Below are 17,824 nucleotides of genomic sequence, written 5' to 3' on the forward strand. Positions count from 1 at the left end.
TCATATCTGCTATTTAAACCGTGTGGGATTCTGGTTCTCAATTGGAATATTCAGCAGATTTCCCGTTTACTCAAAAGCCCCTCTGTGTCACCTCCCCTATGATTTTAAACTATATTTTCTATGATGTTTCAGGACAAACAGTGGGTGCTTCTGTTGTGACATTGAATGAAGTGTTTTGCTAGTGGGGTTAATCTTTCTTCTTGCTTATCCCTAGAGTTAGGCTTATCATGAACTGAGGTAATATTAGATATGTGTTCTCTGATCCTCACCCTAGCCTCTCGGGTTGTTTTTCCCACATACTCTAGGTGGCACTCTTCAAATGTAATTAAATCAATTATTTTTTTTGTTCTACAGTTTACGCATATCTTTATTTTGATAGTTTCACCAGCTGATACAGTCCGAAAGGTGCTACCTGTCCTCATGTTATTGCCAGGTTCATCACAACACATACCCAGTAAGATTACTTTTTTTTTTTTTCTTCCAGAAATAACTTAGGATTCAGGCACCACTAAGCATTAAATTAACCTACAAGAACCTATTCCTGGCTAGAATCAAGAAATATATAGCAACAAATATCACATAAAAAAAAGTTAATAAACTAATTTAAATATAGTGATTTCCCTGTCCACCAAGGGAAACATACTAAGATAGGACACCACTATGGTCAATATAAAAACTAACACAAGCATTTAAAAACAATTTAAACCACATTCGTACTTAAAGGGACACGAGAAAGCAATAATAAAATGGTCTAATTTGCAAAAGGGTTAAACACAGTTACAATTGAGTTCTGTAATGGCAACTGGTCTGGAGCTGAACATGGCTGCTGAGCCAATCATGTTTGTGTAACCACCAATCACTGGATCAAGATATGGCCCATTACCATTCTATAGCTGACATTAAAGGAACATTAAACACTAAATGCACCTCTCTCTAATTAAGGGTGCCGCCATTTTGGAACCTAGGTTATACTTCAGGTACCTGAAGGAGAGCTACTGCACATGTGCAAAAAAAGTCAGCAATGATATAGTAAAAACAAAATTTCAACATGGTGCGCCCATGGCTAGAGGTAGGTAGGGAATAACTATAATACTATGTTTATAAAATGTACTTCGTGATCAACGTCCCTTTAACTATGTGCTTAACCCTTCTGTGAGGGTTAAATGCAGAGTTTTATAAAAAGCAAAAGTCCAATAATAAATTATTATAGCACATTACAACATTGTATTATTGCTCTTTTATGCCCCTTTAAAAATGTAATTAATTTGTAACCAATGGCCACAGTACTACACTAGTGTAGTTGCTTCTGCCAGAATGGTTATTTAGGCAAAGATCTAATTCCTATACAAGACAGAGGAGAGCATCAAGCAAAGCGAGCAGTTAGACAGAGGAACGAGATAGGTACAGTACCTGAAAGTCTTTGAGAGCAAGAAGTGTGAGAGATACCAGGTAAGAGAGAGCTCACAGTGTGAAGGAGGTGAGGAACACTTTTAGCTGCTGGCAAACCCTCATAAAGGTGCACACAGTTGCTTATAGACTGACTTCGCTTAGCTTTCAGAGAAGAAGACACAGCAACGAAAAGAAGAAAATACATAAGGTAAATTACAGGTACAAAGTTCATTTGAGATAGTTCACGGCAAGAAAAGAGGACACTGAGTGGATCCAAATGATTAAAAGTAAAGGAAATATTTAAACAAGTGAAAACAAATTACTAGGCATGGGCAAAAATTTGTTGTTTTGCATTTGTTTATATTGCCACAAGCAGTAGCATTCGGCTATTTTTGCCACTGGATTTATTAGTGTCAAAGTGCAACACACAAAGATCTGGGATTTGCACAAATCTGTGTGTGTTGCACTTTAAAACATAAATCCCGCAGCAAAAGGAGCCGCTGCTTTAGGCCATATTTGGCATTAATTTATTAAGGCAATGCAATATAACGCATTTTTACCCATACCTACAAATTACTAAAAATGAGTGCTTTATATTTAATAAGGCAAACTCATGTACAGTTATTAGTATACCCTTATTTTATAGTGTCATTTGCAAAGATTTAAAGGGAGATAAAGGTATAGGTATAGCAAGCATGGAAGAAATACATATGAATAAAAAGATTTTTTTGCTGCATATACTGAGCTTTCGATCTGGTTGCAGCATTGTTATGTGACAGTGAGAGCAGCAAAGCAAACTACCCTACAGAACCTTCATGCCCTCAGTCACTGTTTTCACCAGTTGTAGCACATATTCACTAAAGGTGTACATACTCCCGCACACCTGTGTAGTTTGTGCATGCGCTCCTTAAATCACAAAGCCCGGCTGCAAAGGGACACTGTGACTTAAAGGGATAGGAAAGTCAAAATTAAACTTGCCTGATTCATATAGAGCATGTAATTTTAAGATACTTTTAAATTCCCTTCTAATTTAAAATGTGCTTTGTTCTCTTAGTATCCCTTGTTGAAAAAGAATACGCACATATCATACACCAGTGGGAGCTGCTGCTAATTGGTGCCTGCACACATTTGTCTCTTTCGATTGGCTGACTAGATGTGTTCAGCTAGCTGCCAGTAGTGCAATGCTGTTCCTTCAGCACTGGATAACAAGAGAATGAAGCAAGTTTGATAATAGAAGTAAATTGGAATGTTGTTTAAAATTGTATGTTCTATCTGAATCATAAAATACATTTTTGGGGTTTACTATCCCTTTAAACAGATACACAAATCCGCTCTTCTCATAGCGATTAGTAATTTTATGCTATAAGAATCTGAACCTGCTGAGCGCTGTCTGAGCAGGAGACATCAAAGGCAGAGATGTGTGTCTGGACAGGACCTGCAACAACTCCCTGTTCCTATCTGGGTAGCATTTGATGATAGGATTCATATAATGAGTCTCACAGAGGGTTGGGAAATGATTGCATTTTATAGTCTAAAAAACTGTGTAAAAATTTTTATGTTTCATGTCTGCATTGAAAGTGAACTTATGGTTATGGTATTGATACTAAAACATAGTAAATGCATTATTGTGATTGAATGAGTGTATGGAAGTCTTGAAATATGAGTAAAAGCTGTACTTTTATTGTACATTTTGTGGTTACAAGTAGTAGATTCCATCTTCTATAAGGAAACTTTTTTTCTGTCTTGCTAATTTTTGACTTGTGGGAGAAAAGTTTAAAGGTTCAATACAGAATATACATTGCAGAATACGCTTCCTGAAGGCCACAATATGGGTTAGAAATACAGAATCTCTGGCTGAATACAAATGAATCCGCTACTTTGCATAAGCCACACGCAGACAGGCTGAAATTAGAGTATATTTTCTTCCCTCAGGAATCAAAACTGATAAAGGGATATTATGAAGGGTTTTTTTTTTGTTTATATATATATATATATATATATATATATATATATATATATATATATATATATATATATATATATATATATCTTTATTTCCCATACAGAATACAATTCAATCACAATTTGACTACCAGTATAACATGTATTCATATTACAACAAGTAGTAATTCTTTAGCAAATATTTGCAATTCCAAATAATACATACATCCGTTAATCAATGAAAACTATGATCTCAATAAATTAGCGCACCTTTTCCCAGATGACACTTGGGATTTCTATATTACATTCATTGTACAAAGTATGGCAATTTTCTTAACAAACTAAAAACCTAACTAAATTATTATGAAGGTTGATTATTTTATACAGGATGACAGATTAAGACATAATTACTGTTCATTAGCTGCCAGTGAAATAAGTTACCACCAAGTATCTTATGGTGATATGGACAGATCTGCAGACCTCATAAGTTAGTTCTTACCCTAGTGTAAACAATAGGATGAACTTTATGTATTTTATTCTTAAACACAAGAGACCGTTTTAAGAGGGACATTCTAGTTTAAAATTTGGCCAATTTGACCTCATCAAAAATGAAAGAAAAAAACTTGCCATATAGGTTTATTTAAAATGTAATCTTTTTTTAAACCACATCAACAGTAGATAAAGTTGAATCTAATGGCCTAGAGAAGATGCTAATCTGGGAAAGAAAACTCATGATTTTAAATAAACATATGGGAAGATTAATTCTAGCCTTTAGACTAAAATTTCCCTTTGAGTTATTAAACAAGCAAATGTGGTCAGAGCATATTTTACATATGAACATTAATATGGTAACCAAATTAGGACAAGAAAAACACATATATTAAACTTATTTATTTTGTGTGATCGTTTTTTTCTTTTTTTTTTTTTTTCTTTCTTTACCTGTAGCTTTTTGACGGACTATGTTTCTTGCTTTCTCTACTCCAGGAGCTCCTGATGTGGTAGCGCTCCGGAATCTCATGGGTTCATGAGCTTCTGGATGATTTCTCCAACTAAGAGAAAATGACCTCCCAACAGCAGCGCTCTTCTGAGGATCAGGAAAGCCACCTTTAACAGTGAATAAATAGGATCAACAGCAGCAACACATTCATGCAGTAGTAGGCTACAGCACATTCTGCACAATTACAAAATAACAGCCGCACTGTAAATAACCACTCTAAATGGCAATAAGTGTTTGTAATGTTTACTTTATTTGTTTAAAGGGACATGAAACCCAAAATTTTTCTTTCATGGTTTAGGTAGAACATACAATTTTAAACAATTGTCCAGTTTACTTCTATTATCAAATTTCCTTCATTCTCTTGGTATCATTTGTTGATGGTTTCTAACTGAACACATGGGTGAGCCAACGACAATCGGTATATATATGCAGCCACCAATCAGCAGCTAGAACCTAGGTTATTTGGTGCGTCTGACCTTTGCTAGAAAAACCTGTCAGCAAAGGATAACAAGAGAAGGAAGCAAAGTAACTAATAGAAGTAAATTGGAAAGTTGTTTAAAGTTGTATGCTCTGTTTAAATCATTAACGTCTAATTATGACTTTACTGTCCCTTTAAATATTACATGCACCTTATACTGCTCAAAAAATGTGCTCCGTTAGCCCAAACAGTTTGATTTAAAGTGTTTGGTTTTTTAAGACTATAATCTTGCAGACATGTTGTATCTAGGGGGTGAAGAACATATTTAGCAGGGAAAAACAACAGGAAAATAAGCTCAACAAATGAACATACTAGAATGGATGCAACGTTCATGTTCATTGTAAGTCTACCTTTTCCTCTCTGTTTCTTCTCCTTTTGCTCACTGAGTTTGTCTAGGGGTAAATTGTTCATGTCTACTCCATAAACAGTTCTTGCTAACACCCCAGTAAGAGAATCCATGATTTTAGACCACTCAGTAGTGAGTTCATCCCAATCCGTAAGTGAAGAGAGGACACTCAATAGATCATCCCAGAGAGGTCGGGAGATGTAGACACTTAGATTGGCTCTGATCCACGCAACAATTAAAGTCTATGGAAAAATTATACCAATTATTTATAGTTATGAAAAAACATTATACAAAAAATAGCAAAAGAAAAACATTTCATATTGAGATATTTAGATATATTCAGATTGATATTTTTAACTGGTTTTACGTATCTCAAAATGCACTGGCAAAAGGATTGTTTATTCCCGCCTAATACAAGATGACAACTGTCGGATTTGTCTGTATTGATCTTAAGGTATCAAGGGAAGCTGAACCAGAGTTCTCCCCTGGACCTATTTAATGGGCCCACCACTGAGCTGAAATTTAAGGCAATATTAAATGGACAGTCAACTCCAAAATTGTTATTGTTTAAAAAGAAAGATAATCCCTTTATTGCCCTTTCCCCAGTTTTGCATAACCAACATTGTTATATTAATACACTTTTTACCTCTGTGATTACCTTGTATCTAAGCCTCTTTTGACAGCCCCCTGATTACATGGCTATTTATTATCTATTGACATGCATTTTAGCCAGTTAGTGCAGTGTCATCCACAACTCCACGGGCGTGAGCACAATGTTATCTATATGACCCGCAGGAACTAGCATCATCCTGTTGTGAAAAGCAAATTCAAAAAGCATGTGATAAGAGGCTGTCTGTAGTGCCTTAGAAACAGGCAGAAATTTAGAGGTTTAAAGGTTATAAAGCATATTAATATAACAATGTTGGTTGTGCAAAGCTGGGGAATGGGTAGTAAAGGCATTGTCTATCTTTTTAAACAACAATAATTCTGGTGTTGACTGTACCTTTAAGCTAAAACTAGCTAATCATTTGTTTAATGTTCGTTGAAAAAATAATAATTTATGTTCAATGATACAATTAATTTGTGCTTTGGGGGGACACTAAACCCAATTTTTTTCTTTCATGATTCCGATAGAGCATGCAATTTTAAGCAACTTTCTAATTTACTCCTGTTATCAATTTTTCTTTGTTCTCTTGCTATCTTTATTTAAAAAGCAGGAATGTGATCCATAGGAGCCAGCCCATTTTTGGTTGAGAACCTGGGTTATGCTTGCTTATTGGTGGGTAAATGTAAGCCTCCAATAAGCAAGCGTTATCCGTGGTGCTGAACCTAAAATGGGCTGGCTGCTAAGATTTACATTCCTGCTTTTAAAATAAAGATAGCAAGAGAAGGAAAAAAAATTAATAATTGGAGTAAATGAGAAAGTTGCTTAAAATGTTATGCTCTATCTGAATCATGAAAGAAAACATTTGGGTTCAGTGTCCCTTTAAGTAACATTTGTAAAATTATTAGAAAATGTTCACAATATGGTATAGTAAGTATTACACTGCCCCCACACGGCTACTTTATAATCCCACCCGGCTGGCACAATTTTTTGTGGAGAACACTGCAGACCTTATATATTGTACAGGAATTATATCAGCATATCACTTAGGGAAATTGAATGAACATTGTATCGATTTTTTTTATACTTATTTAATTTAAAAGTGGGCATTTACAGAGGTCTGTCCCTCTACAATAGAATTCTATCTGCAGTGAGTATTAGTAGCAAGTGCACACTACATACACATTTTAATTTAATTTTTATCAAGTTGTACCTGCCATTTTTTTTAAGCAAAAATAATTTGAATCAGGGTAATATGTGCTTTTCATATGCACAACAGAATATATTTGCATACAATGGCCTCTTACTGTTGTATCCAGCTATACTGTGAATTCTATGTTACAATGGTCTTTCCTCAAGTGGAATGTCAGTAATTTGGGGTAGCAGTTGCTAGGATACTTTTGTGCAATAACATGTTCTTGCATTTTAAAATGATGAGTATTTTGCTTGAAAACAGAATTTATGCTTACCTGATAAATTACTTTCTCCAACGGTGTGTCCGGTCCACGGCGTCATCCTTACTTGTGGGATATTCTCTTCCCCAACAGGAAATGGCAAAGAGTCCCAGCAAAGCTGGTCACATGATCCCTCCTAGGCTCCGCCCACCCCAGTCATTCGACCGACGGACAGGAGGAAATATATATAGGAGAAATCATATGATACCGTGGTGACTGTAGTTAGAGAAAATAATTCATCAGACCTGATTAAAAAAACCAGGGCGGGCCGTGGACCGGACACACCGTTGGAGAAAGTAATTTATCAGGTAAGCATAAATTCTGTTTTCTCCAACATAGGTGTGTCCGGTCCACGGCGTCATCCTTACTTGTGGGAACCAATACCAAAGCTTTAGGACACGGATGAAGGGAGGGAGCAAATCAGGTCACCTAAACGGAAGGCACCACAGCTTGCAAAACCTTTCTCCCAAAAATAGCCCCCGAAGAAGCAAAAGTATCAAATTTGTCAAATTTGGCAAAAGTGTGCAGTGAAGACCAAGTCGCTGCCTTACATATCTGGTCAACAGAAGCCTCGTTCTTGAAGGCCCATGTGGAAGCCACAGCCCTAGTGGAGTGAGCTGTGATTCTTTCAGGAGGCTGCCGTCCGGCAGTCTCATAAGCCAATCGGATAATGCTTTTAAGCCAAAAGGAAAGAGAGGTAGAAGTCGCTTTTTGACCTCTCCTTTTACCAGAATAAACAACAAACAAGGAAGATGTTTGTCTGAAATCTTTAGTAGCCTCTAAATAGAATTTTAGAGCACGGACTACGTCCAAATTGTGTAACAAACGTTCCTTCTTTGAAACTGGATTCGGACACAAAGAAGGTACAACTATCTCCTGGTTAATATTTTTGTTGGAAACAACTTTCGGAAGAAAACCAGGCTTAGTACGCAAAACCACCTTATCTGCATGGAACACCAGATAGGGCGGAGAACACTGCAGAGCAGATAACTCTGAAACTCTTCTAGCAGAAGAAATTGCAACCAAAAACAAAACTTTCCAAGATAATAACTTAATATCTACGGAATGTAAGGGTTCAAACGGAACCCCTTGAAGAACTGAAAGAACTAGATTTAGACTCCAGGGAGGAGTCAAAGGTCTGTAAACAGGCTTGATTCTAACCAGAGCCTGAACAAATGCTTGAACATCTGGCACAGCTGCCAGCCTTTTGTGAAGTAAAACAGATAAAGCAGAGATCTGTCCCTTCAGAGAACTTGCAGATAATCCTTTCTCCAAACCTTCTTGTAGAAAGGATAGAATCTTAGGAATTTTTATCTTGTTCCATGGGAATCCTTTAGATTCACACCAACAGATATATTTTTTCCATATTTTATGGTAAATTTTTCTAGTTACAGGCTTTCTAGCCTGAATCAGAGTATCTATTACGGAATCTGAAAACCCACGCTTTGATAAAATCAAGCGTTCAATCTCCAAGCCGTCAGTTGGAGGGAAACCAGATTCGGATGTTCGAATGGACCTTGAACAAGAAGGTCCTGTCTCAAAGGTAGCTTCCATGGTGGAGCCGATGACATATTCACCAGGTCTGCATACCAAGTCCTGCGTGGCCACGCAGGAGCTATCAAGATCACCGAAGCCCTCTCCTGATTGATCCTGGCTACCAGCCTGGGAATGAGAGGAAACGGTGGGAATACATAAGCTAGGTTGAAGGTCCAAGGTGCTACTAGTGCATCTACTAGAGTCGCCTTGGGATCCCTGGATCTGGACCCGTAGCAAGGAACCTTGAAGTTCTGACGAGACGCCATCAGATCCATGTCTGGAATGCCCCATAATTGAGTTATTTGGGCAAAGATTTCCGGATGGAGTTCCCACTCCCCCGGATGAAATGTCTGACGACTCAGAAAATCCGCTTCCCAATTTTCCACTCCTGGGATGTGGATTGCAGACAAGTGGCAGGAGTGATCCTCCGCCCATTGAATTATTTTGGTCACTTCTTCCATCGCCAGGGAACTTCTTGTTCCCCCCTGATGATTGATATATGCAACAGTCGTCATGTTGTCTGATTGAAACCTTATGAATTTGGCCTTTGCTAGTTGAGGCCAAGCTTTGAGAGCATTGAATATCGCTCTCAGTTCCAGAATGTTTATCGGGAGAAGAGATTCTTCCCGAGACCATAGACCCTGAGCTTTCAGGGGTTCCCAGACCGCACCCCAGCCCACCAGGCTGGCGTCGGTCGTGACAATGACCCACTCTGGTCTGCGGAAGCTCATTCCCTGTGACAGATTGTCCAGGGTCAGCCACCAACGGAGTGAATCTCTGGTCTTTTGATCTACTTGAATCGTCGGAGACAAGTCTGTATAATCCCCATTCCACTGTTTGAGCATGCACAGTTGTAATGGTCTTAGATGAATTCGTGCAAAAGGAACTATGTCCATTGCTGCAACCATCAATCCTATTACTTCCATGCACTGCGCTATGGAAGGACGAAGAACAGAATGAAGTACTTGACAAAAGCTTAGAATTTTTGATTTTCTGACCTCTGTCAGAAAAATCCTCATTTCTAAGGAATCTATTATTGTTCCCAAGAAGGGAACTCTTGCTGACGGGGACAGAGAAATTTTTTCTTTGTTCACCTTCCATCCGTGAGATCTGAGAAAGGCTAGGACGATGTCCGTATGAGCCTTTGCTTTTGACAGAGACGACGCTTGAATCAGGATGTCGTCCAAGTAAGGTACTACTGCAATGCCCCTTGGTCTTAGAACCGCTAGAAGGGACCCTAGTACCTTTGTGAAAATCCTTGGAGCAGTGGCTAATCCGAATGGAAGTGCCACAAACTGGTAATGCTTGTCCAGAAAAGCGAACCTTAGGAACTGATGATGTTCCTTGTGGATAGGAATATGTAGGTACGCATCCTTTAAATCCACGGTAGTCATAAATTGATTTTCCTGGATAGTAGGTAGGATCGTTCGAATAGTTTCCATTTTGAACGATGGAACCTTGAGAAATTTGTTTAGGATCTTGAGATCCAAAATTGGTCTGAATGTTCCCTCTTTTTTGGGAACTATGAACAGGTTGGAATAAAAACCCATCCCTTGTTCTCTTATTGGAACTGGATGAATCACTCCCATCTTTAACAGGTCTTCTACACAATGTAAGAATGCCTGTCTTTTTATTTGGTTTGAAGATAATTGAGACCTGTGGAACCTTCCCCTTGGGGGTAGTTCCTTGAATTCCAGGAGATAACCTTGAGAAACTATTTCTAGCGCCCAAGGATCCTGAACATCTCTTGCCCAAGCCTGAGCAAAGAGAGAAAGTCTGCCCCCCACCAGATCCGGTCCCGGATCGGGGGCCATCCCTTCATGCTGTTTTGGTAGCAGTGGTAGGCTTCTTGGCCTGCTTACCCTTGTTCCAGCCTTGCATTGGTCTCCAGGCTGGTTTGGGTTGTGAAGTATTACCCTCTTGCTTAGAGGATGTAGAATTAGAGGCTGGTCCGTTTCTGCGAAAGGGACGAAAATTAGGCTTATTTTTAGCCTTAAAAGACCTATCCTGTGGGAGGGCGTGGCCCTTTCCCCCAGTGATGTCTGAAATAATCTCTTTCAAATCAGGTCCAAATAATGTTTTACCCTTGAAAGGGATGTTAAGCAATTTTGTCTTGGAAGAGACATCCGCTGACCAAGACTTTAGCCAAAGCGCTCTGCGCGCCACGATAGCAAACCCTGAATTTTTCGCCGCTAATCTAGCTAATTGCAAAGCGGCATCTAAAATAAAAGAGTTAGCCAATTTAAGTGCTTGAACTCTGTCCATAACCTCCTCATACGAAGATTCTTTATTGAGCGACTTTTCTAGTTCCTCGAACCAGAAACACGCTGCAGTAGTGACAGGAACAATGCATGAAATTGGTTGTAGAAGGTAACCTTGCTGAACAAAAATCTTTTTAAGCAAACCCTCTAATTTTTTATCCATAGGATCTTTGAAAGCACAACTATCTTCGATAGGAATAGTAGTGCGTTTGTTTAGAGTAGAAACCGCCCCCTCGACCTTGGGGACTGTCTGCCATAAGTCCTTTCTGGGGTCGACTATAGGAAATAATTTCTTAAATATAGGGGGGGGAACAAAAGGTATGCCGGGCCTTTCCCACTCTTTATTTACTATGTCCGCCACCCGCTTGGGTATAGGAAAAGCGTCGGGGGGCACCGGAACCTCTAGGAACTTGTCCATCTTACATAATTTCTCTGGAATGACCAAATTGTCACAATCATCCAGAGTAGATAATACCTCCTTAAGCAGTGCGCGGAGATGTTCTAATTTAAATTTAAATGTCACAACATCAGGTTCAGCTTGTTGAGAAATTTTTCCTGAATCTGAAATTTCTCCCTCAGACAAAACCTCCCTCATGGCCCCTTCAGATTGGTGTGAGGGTATGTCAGAACAGTTATCATCAGCGGCCTCTTGCTCTTCAGTGTTTAAAACAGAGCAATCGCGCTTTCTCTGATAAGTAGGCATTTTGGATAAAATGTTTGCTATAGAGTTATCCATTACAGCCGTTAATTGTTGCATGGTAATAAGAATTGGCGCACTAGATGTACTAGGGGCCTCTTGTGTGGGCAAAACTGGTGTAGACACAGAAGGGGATGATGTAGTATCATGTTTACTCTCCTCATTTGAGGAATCATCTTGGGCAATATCATTATCTGTGGCAATGCTGTCCCTACTTTGTTTGGACACTATGGCACAATTATCACATAAATTTAAATGGGGAGACACCTTGGCTTTCATACATATAGAACATAGCTTATCTGATGGTACAGACATGTTAAACAGGCTTAAACTTGTCAACAAAGCGCAAAAAAAAACGTTTTAAAATAAAACCGTTACTGTCACTTTAAATTTCAAACTGAAAACACTTTATTACTGAATATGTGAAAAAGTATGAAGGAATTGTTCAAATTTCACCACATTGTCTTAAAGCCTTAAAAGTATTGCACACCAAATTTCAGAGCTTTAACCCTTAAATTAACGGAACCGGAGCCGTTTTTACATTTAACCCCTATACAGTCCCAGCTATATGCTTTGCTGAGACCCAACCAAGCCCAGAGGGGAATACGATACCAAATGATGCCTTCTATAAGCTTTTTCAGTGATTCTTAGCTCCTCACACATGCATCTGCATGCCTTGCTCTCCAAAAACAACTGCGCATTAGTGGCGCGAAAATGAGGCTCTGTCTATAACTAGAAAAGGCCCCCATCTGAAAAAGGTGTCCAACACAGTGCCTGCCGTTTTTCTAAACAATCCCCAAGATTATAATAACCATTAATAGTTAGAATCTGCAAAATATGCCTAACAAAGCAATCGTTTTAGCCCAGAAAAATGTCTACCAGTTTTTTAAGCCCTTATGAAGCCCTTTATTCTTTTATTTAACTAAGAAAATGGCTTACCGGTCCCCATAAGGGGAAATGACAGCCTTCCAGCATTACATAGTCTTGTTAGAAATATGGCCAGTCATACCTTAAGCAGAAAAGTCTGCCAACTGTTTCCCCCAACTGAAGTTACTTCATCTCAACAGTCCTGTGTGGAAACAGCAATCGATTTTAGTAACTTCTGCTAAAATCATCTTCCTCTTACAAACAGAAATCTTCATCTTTTTTCTGTTTCAGAGTAAATAGTACATACCAGCACTATTTTAAAATAACAAACACTTGATTGAAGAATAAAAACTACATTTAAACACCAAAAAACTCTTAACCATCTCCGTGGAGATGTTGCCTGTGCAACGGCAAAGAGAATGACGGGGTGGGCGGAGCCTAGGAGGGATCATGTGACCAGCTTTGCTGGGACTCTTTGCCATTTCCTGTTGGGGAAGAGAATATCCCACAAGTAAGGATGACGCCGTGGACCGGACACACCTATGTTGGAGAAATAGTTGTATCTGCAAAGTGTAAAACAGTTATGCGATTAGTATCCTTAAAGGCTTGTAATGATTAAAGGGATACTGAACCCAATTTTTTTCTTTCACAATTCTGATAGAGCATGCAATTTTAAGCAACTTTCTAATTTACTCCTATAATGAATTTGTATTCGTTCTCTTGGTATCTTTATTTGAAAAATCAGAAAATCTAAGCTTACAAGCCGGCCCATCTTTGGTTCAGCACCTGGGTAGCGCTTGCAGATTGGTGTCTAAATTTGCATACAGTGGCCTATTACTGTTGTATCCAGCTACAGTGAATTCTATGTTAAAAATGTTCTTTTCTCAAGTGGAATGTCAGTTTTTTGGGGTAGCAGTTGCTAGGATACTATTGTGCAATAACATTTTCTTGCATTTTAAGAAGGTGAGTGCTGAACCAAAAATGGATTTTCAAATAAAGATACCAAGAGAACAATGAAAAATTTATAATAGGAGTAAATTAGACAGTTGCTTAAAATTGCATGTTCTATCTAAATCGTGAAAGAAAATTTTGGGTTCAGTATCCATTTAACACACATTATTTACATTTATCTCTTAAACATTGAAAAGTTACACAAAGGTTTGGTGTAAAAACAATATCATTCCTGAAAACGGAGGTGGTCAGTATTACTGTATAAATGGTGGCAAGGCAACACACATGTCCCACAAACATATTACAATTTAAAGAGACAATGCACACATTACATGCTCTAATGTGTTTAGCTCTCAAAACGTTATTAAACACATAGGTAAAGTTAATACAACTCCCTAACTGGAAACTGGTGAGGGTCCAATAAGTAGCAGCAGCCGGAGAACCCTGCCCATCACAGGAAATATTCTACTTGGGAGATGCAAGCAGAACTTTACCTTTCTTTGCAGAGATAAAATAAAGGTCACCCTAGCAGATGAAAGAAAACGTATAGTAATTCTACTAGTAAGTGTTGGAGGGGTTGTGGAGAAGAGGGGACATTTTCTCATATATGGTGGGGGTGTAAACACCTAGTCCTGGTTAGAGGTCATAAACATAATGAGCAGGGTTACAGAAGCCATTATCCCTAACAATCACAATATCTTATATTGTTCTCTTTGCTACCCAAACTGAAAATTAAGGCAAAGCCAAATCTTCTATATATAATAGCACAAAATCATTCATCCCAAGATAATGGAAGGCCACTTCTTCTGCCACCATCGCAGAATGGATAGTGCAAGTTGATACTTTCCTGCAATTCGAAAAATATCATCATCCACAGTGGAAATTCATGAAGTTATGCTTAAAACTGAAGCACCAAAATATTATTACTATTTAATGTTTACTCCTACACATTACCATTTCTGGGTTTCTGTCCCCAAGACCAACCGTTGGAAAGGTAATCGCCTAACCTTTCCAACGGTATAAGTCTTAGGGATGTGACAAAAAAATAAATAAATTTAAAATCCCTCAAATCAGCTTAGCACCCAGGTGGGAAAGTACTTAGCACTCAAAGGATTAAATAGTCACATTTTAAAACAATCTTTTATCTTATAAAAAATTTAAAAAAAGTAATATATAAGTAATATAATTTGTGAAACATGTTGTCTTGCCATCTATGAACACAGTTATTAGGGGCCATTTACGAAAACAATTTCATGCTCTTAAAAATTGATATACAGTCATTGTTGCGTTACATTGTCCCTTAAAAGGGACGTAATACTCTTATACTGCATCAGCTTCAAGTGATTTAGCATATCTGTAAAAAGCTGACAGGAAAATATCACCTGAGCATCTCTATGTAAAAAAAAGGATATTTTACCTCACAATCTCCTCAGCTCAGCAGAGTAAGTTCTGTGTAAAAAGTTATAATTCAGCTGCTGCCCAGTTGCAGGTAAAAAAATATAAAAATGAAGAAATGAACAGCAGCCAATAAGCATCAACAGTGCTGAGGTCATGAACTCTTTTACTGTGATCATGGTAAACTAACTTAAACTAAATAGGGAAATAAGATTAGTGTTCACGAAGCTCGCTCCATTGCCTGTCCTGGGACAGACATACTAATTTGCTGCTTAAAGTCCTTTACAATGGGATGTGGCTACTGAGGAACTTTTGAGGTAAAAACAAAATTTAAGCTTACCTGATAAATGTATTTCTCTTGTGGTGTATCCAGTCCACAGGTTCATCCATTACTTGTGGGATATTCTCCTTCACAACAGGAAGCTGCAAGAGGACACCCACAGCAGAGCTGTCTATATAGCTACTCCCCTAACTGCCACCCCCTGTCATTCGACCGAAGACAAGCAAGAAAAAAAGGAGAAACTATAGGGTGCAGTGGTGACTGTAGTTTAAAAATAAAAAACACCTGCCTTAAATTGACAGGGCGGGCCGTGGACTGGATACACCACAAGAGAAATAAATTTATCAGGTAAACATAAATTTTGTTTTCTCTTGTAAAGGTGTATCCAGTCCACGGGTTCATCTATTACTTGTGGGATACCAATACCAAAGCTTTAGGACACGGATGAAGGGAGGGACAAGGCAGGAACTTAAATGGAAGGCACCACTGCCTGTAAGACCTTTCTCCCAAAAATAGACTCCGAAGAAGCAAAAGTATCAAATTTATAGAATTTCGAAAAGGTATGAAGCGAAGACCAAGTCGCCGCCTTACAAATCTGTTCAACAGAGGCCTCATGTTTAATAGCCCATGAGGAAGCTACTGCTCTAGTAGAATGAGCTGTAATTCTTTCAGGAGGCTGCTGGCCAGCAGTCTCATAAGCTAAGCGTATTATACTTCTTAGCCAAAAAGAAAGAGAAGTTGCCGTAGTCTTTTGGCCTCTCCTCTGTCCAGAGTAGACAAACAGAGTTTGACGAAAATCCTTTGTAGCTTGTAAATAAAACTTTAAAGCACGAACCACATCAAGATTGTGTAATAGACGTTCCTTCTTTGAAGAAGGATTAGGACATAGTGAAGGAACAACAATCTCCTGATTGATATTCTTATTAGATACCACCTTAGGAAGAAACCCAGGATTGGTACATAACACTACCTTATCTGCATGGAAAATCAGATAAGGGGAATCACATTGTAAAGCAGATAACTCCGAAACTCTTCGAGCCGAGGAAATAGCTACTAAAACAGAACTTTCCAACATAAAAGCTTAATATCTATGGAATGCAAAGGTTCAAAGGGAACCCCTTGAAGAACTTTAAGAACTAAATTTAAACTCCATGGCGGAGCAACAGGTTTAAACACAGGCTTGATTCTAACTAAAGCCTGACAAAACGCTTGAACGTCTGGAACCTCAGCCAGACGTTTGTGCAAAAGAATAGACAGAGCAGAAATCTGTCCCTTTAAGGAACTAGCTGACAATCCCTTCTCCAATCCTTCTTGGAGAAAAGATAATATCCTAGGAATCCTGACCTTACTCCATGAGTAACCCTTGGATTCACACCAGTGAAGATATTTACACCATATCTTATGATACATCTTCCTGGTGACAGGCTTTCGAGCCTGAATTAAGGTATCAATGACCGATTCGGAAAAACCACGCTTTGATAGAATCAAGCGTTCAATCTCCAAGCAGTCAGACGTAGAGAAATTAGATTTGGATGTTTGAAGGGACCTTGAAGTAGAAGGTCCTGCCTTAGCAGCAGAGTCCATGGTGGAAAGGATGACATGTCCACCAGATCTGCATACCAAGTCCTGCGTGGCCACGCAGGGGCTATCAAGATCACCAAAGCTCTCTCCTGCTTGATCTTGGCAATCAGACGAGGGAGCAGAGGAAACGGTGGAAACACATAAGCCAGGCTGAAGGACCAGGGCGCTGCTAGAGCATCTATCAGCGCTGCCTTGGGATCCCTGGACCTGGACCCGTAACAAGGAAGCTTGGCGTTCTGACGAGACGCAATGAGATTCAGTTCTGGTTTGCCTCATAGTTGAATCAACTGGGCAAATAAATCCGGATGGAGCTCCCACTCCCCCGGATGAAAAAAGTCTGCCGACTTAGAAAATCCGCCTCCCAGTTCTCTACTCCTGGGATATGGATAGCTGAGAGATGGCAAGAGTGAACCTCTGCCCATAGAATTATCTTTGAAAACCTCCAACATTGCCAGGGGGCTCCTTGTTCCCCCCTGATGGTTGATATAGGCTACAGTCGTGATGTTGTCCGACTGAAATCTGATGAACCTGACCGCAGCTAGCTGAGGCCAAGTCTGAAGAGCATTGAATATCGCTCTTAGTTCCAGAATGTTTATCGGAGTCCACGAACCCTGAGCCTTCAGGGAGTTCCAGACTGCACCCCAGCCCAGAAGGCTAGCATCTGTCCCAAGATAGCCACCAGAGAAGAGAATCCCTGGTCTCTTGATCCAGATTTAGTAGAGGGGACAAATATGTGTAATCCCCATTCCACTGATTGAGCATGCAAAGTTGCAGTGGTCTGAGATGTAGGCGGGCAAACGGAACTATGTCCATTGCCGCTACCATTAATCCGATTACCTCCATACACTGAGCCACTGACAGATGGGAAGTGGAATAAAGAGCACGGCAGAAAGTTAGAAGCTTTGACAACCTGACCTCTGTCAGATAAATCTTCATTTCTACTGAATCTATCAGAGTTCCTAGGAAGGAAACTCTTGTGAGAGGGGAGAGAGAACTCTTTCCTTTGTTCACTTTCCACCCGTGAGACCTCAGGAATGCCAGAACAAT

General features: G+C 39.1%; 1 protein-coding gene across 2 annotated transcripts in view; it reads right to left on the reverse strand.

Annotated features, from left to right (window-relative positions):
- The window catches only part of RALGAPA2 (Ral GTPase activating protein catalytic subunit alpha 2), a 1,332,894-nt gene that overhangs the window by 905,497 nt on the left and 409,573 nt on the right, over positions 1-17,824 (reverse strand). The window contains exons 15-17 of one of the 2 annotated variants that reach the window (XM_053712010.1): positions 5,156-5,393; positions 4,270-4,434; positions 1,411-1,551 (exon numbers count right to left, since the gene is read on the reverse strand). In XM_053712010.1, the coding sequence (XP_053567985.1) occupies positions 1,411-1,551; positions 4,270-4,434; positions 5,156-5,393 (544 nt within the window). The remainder of the gene's footprint in view (positions 1-1,410; positions 1,552-4,269; positions 4,435-5,155; positions 5,394-17,824) is intronic. The other variant, XM_053712011.1, reaches the window with a different exon arrangement.

This window comes from Bombina bombina, chromosome 4 (genome assembly GCF_027579735.1).
Source record: "Bombina bombina isolate aBomBom1 chromosome 4, aBomBom1.pri, whole genome shotgun sequence".
Lineage (NCBI taxonomy): Eukaryota > Metazoa > Chordata > Amphibia > Anura > Bombinatoridae > Bombina > Bombina bombina.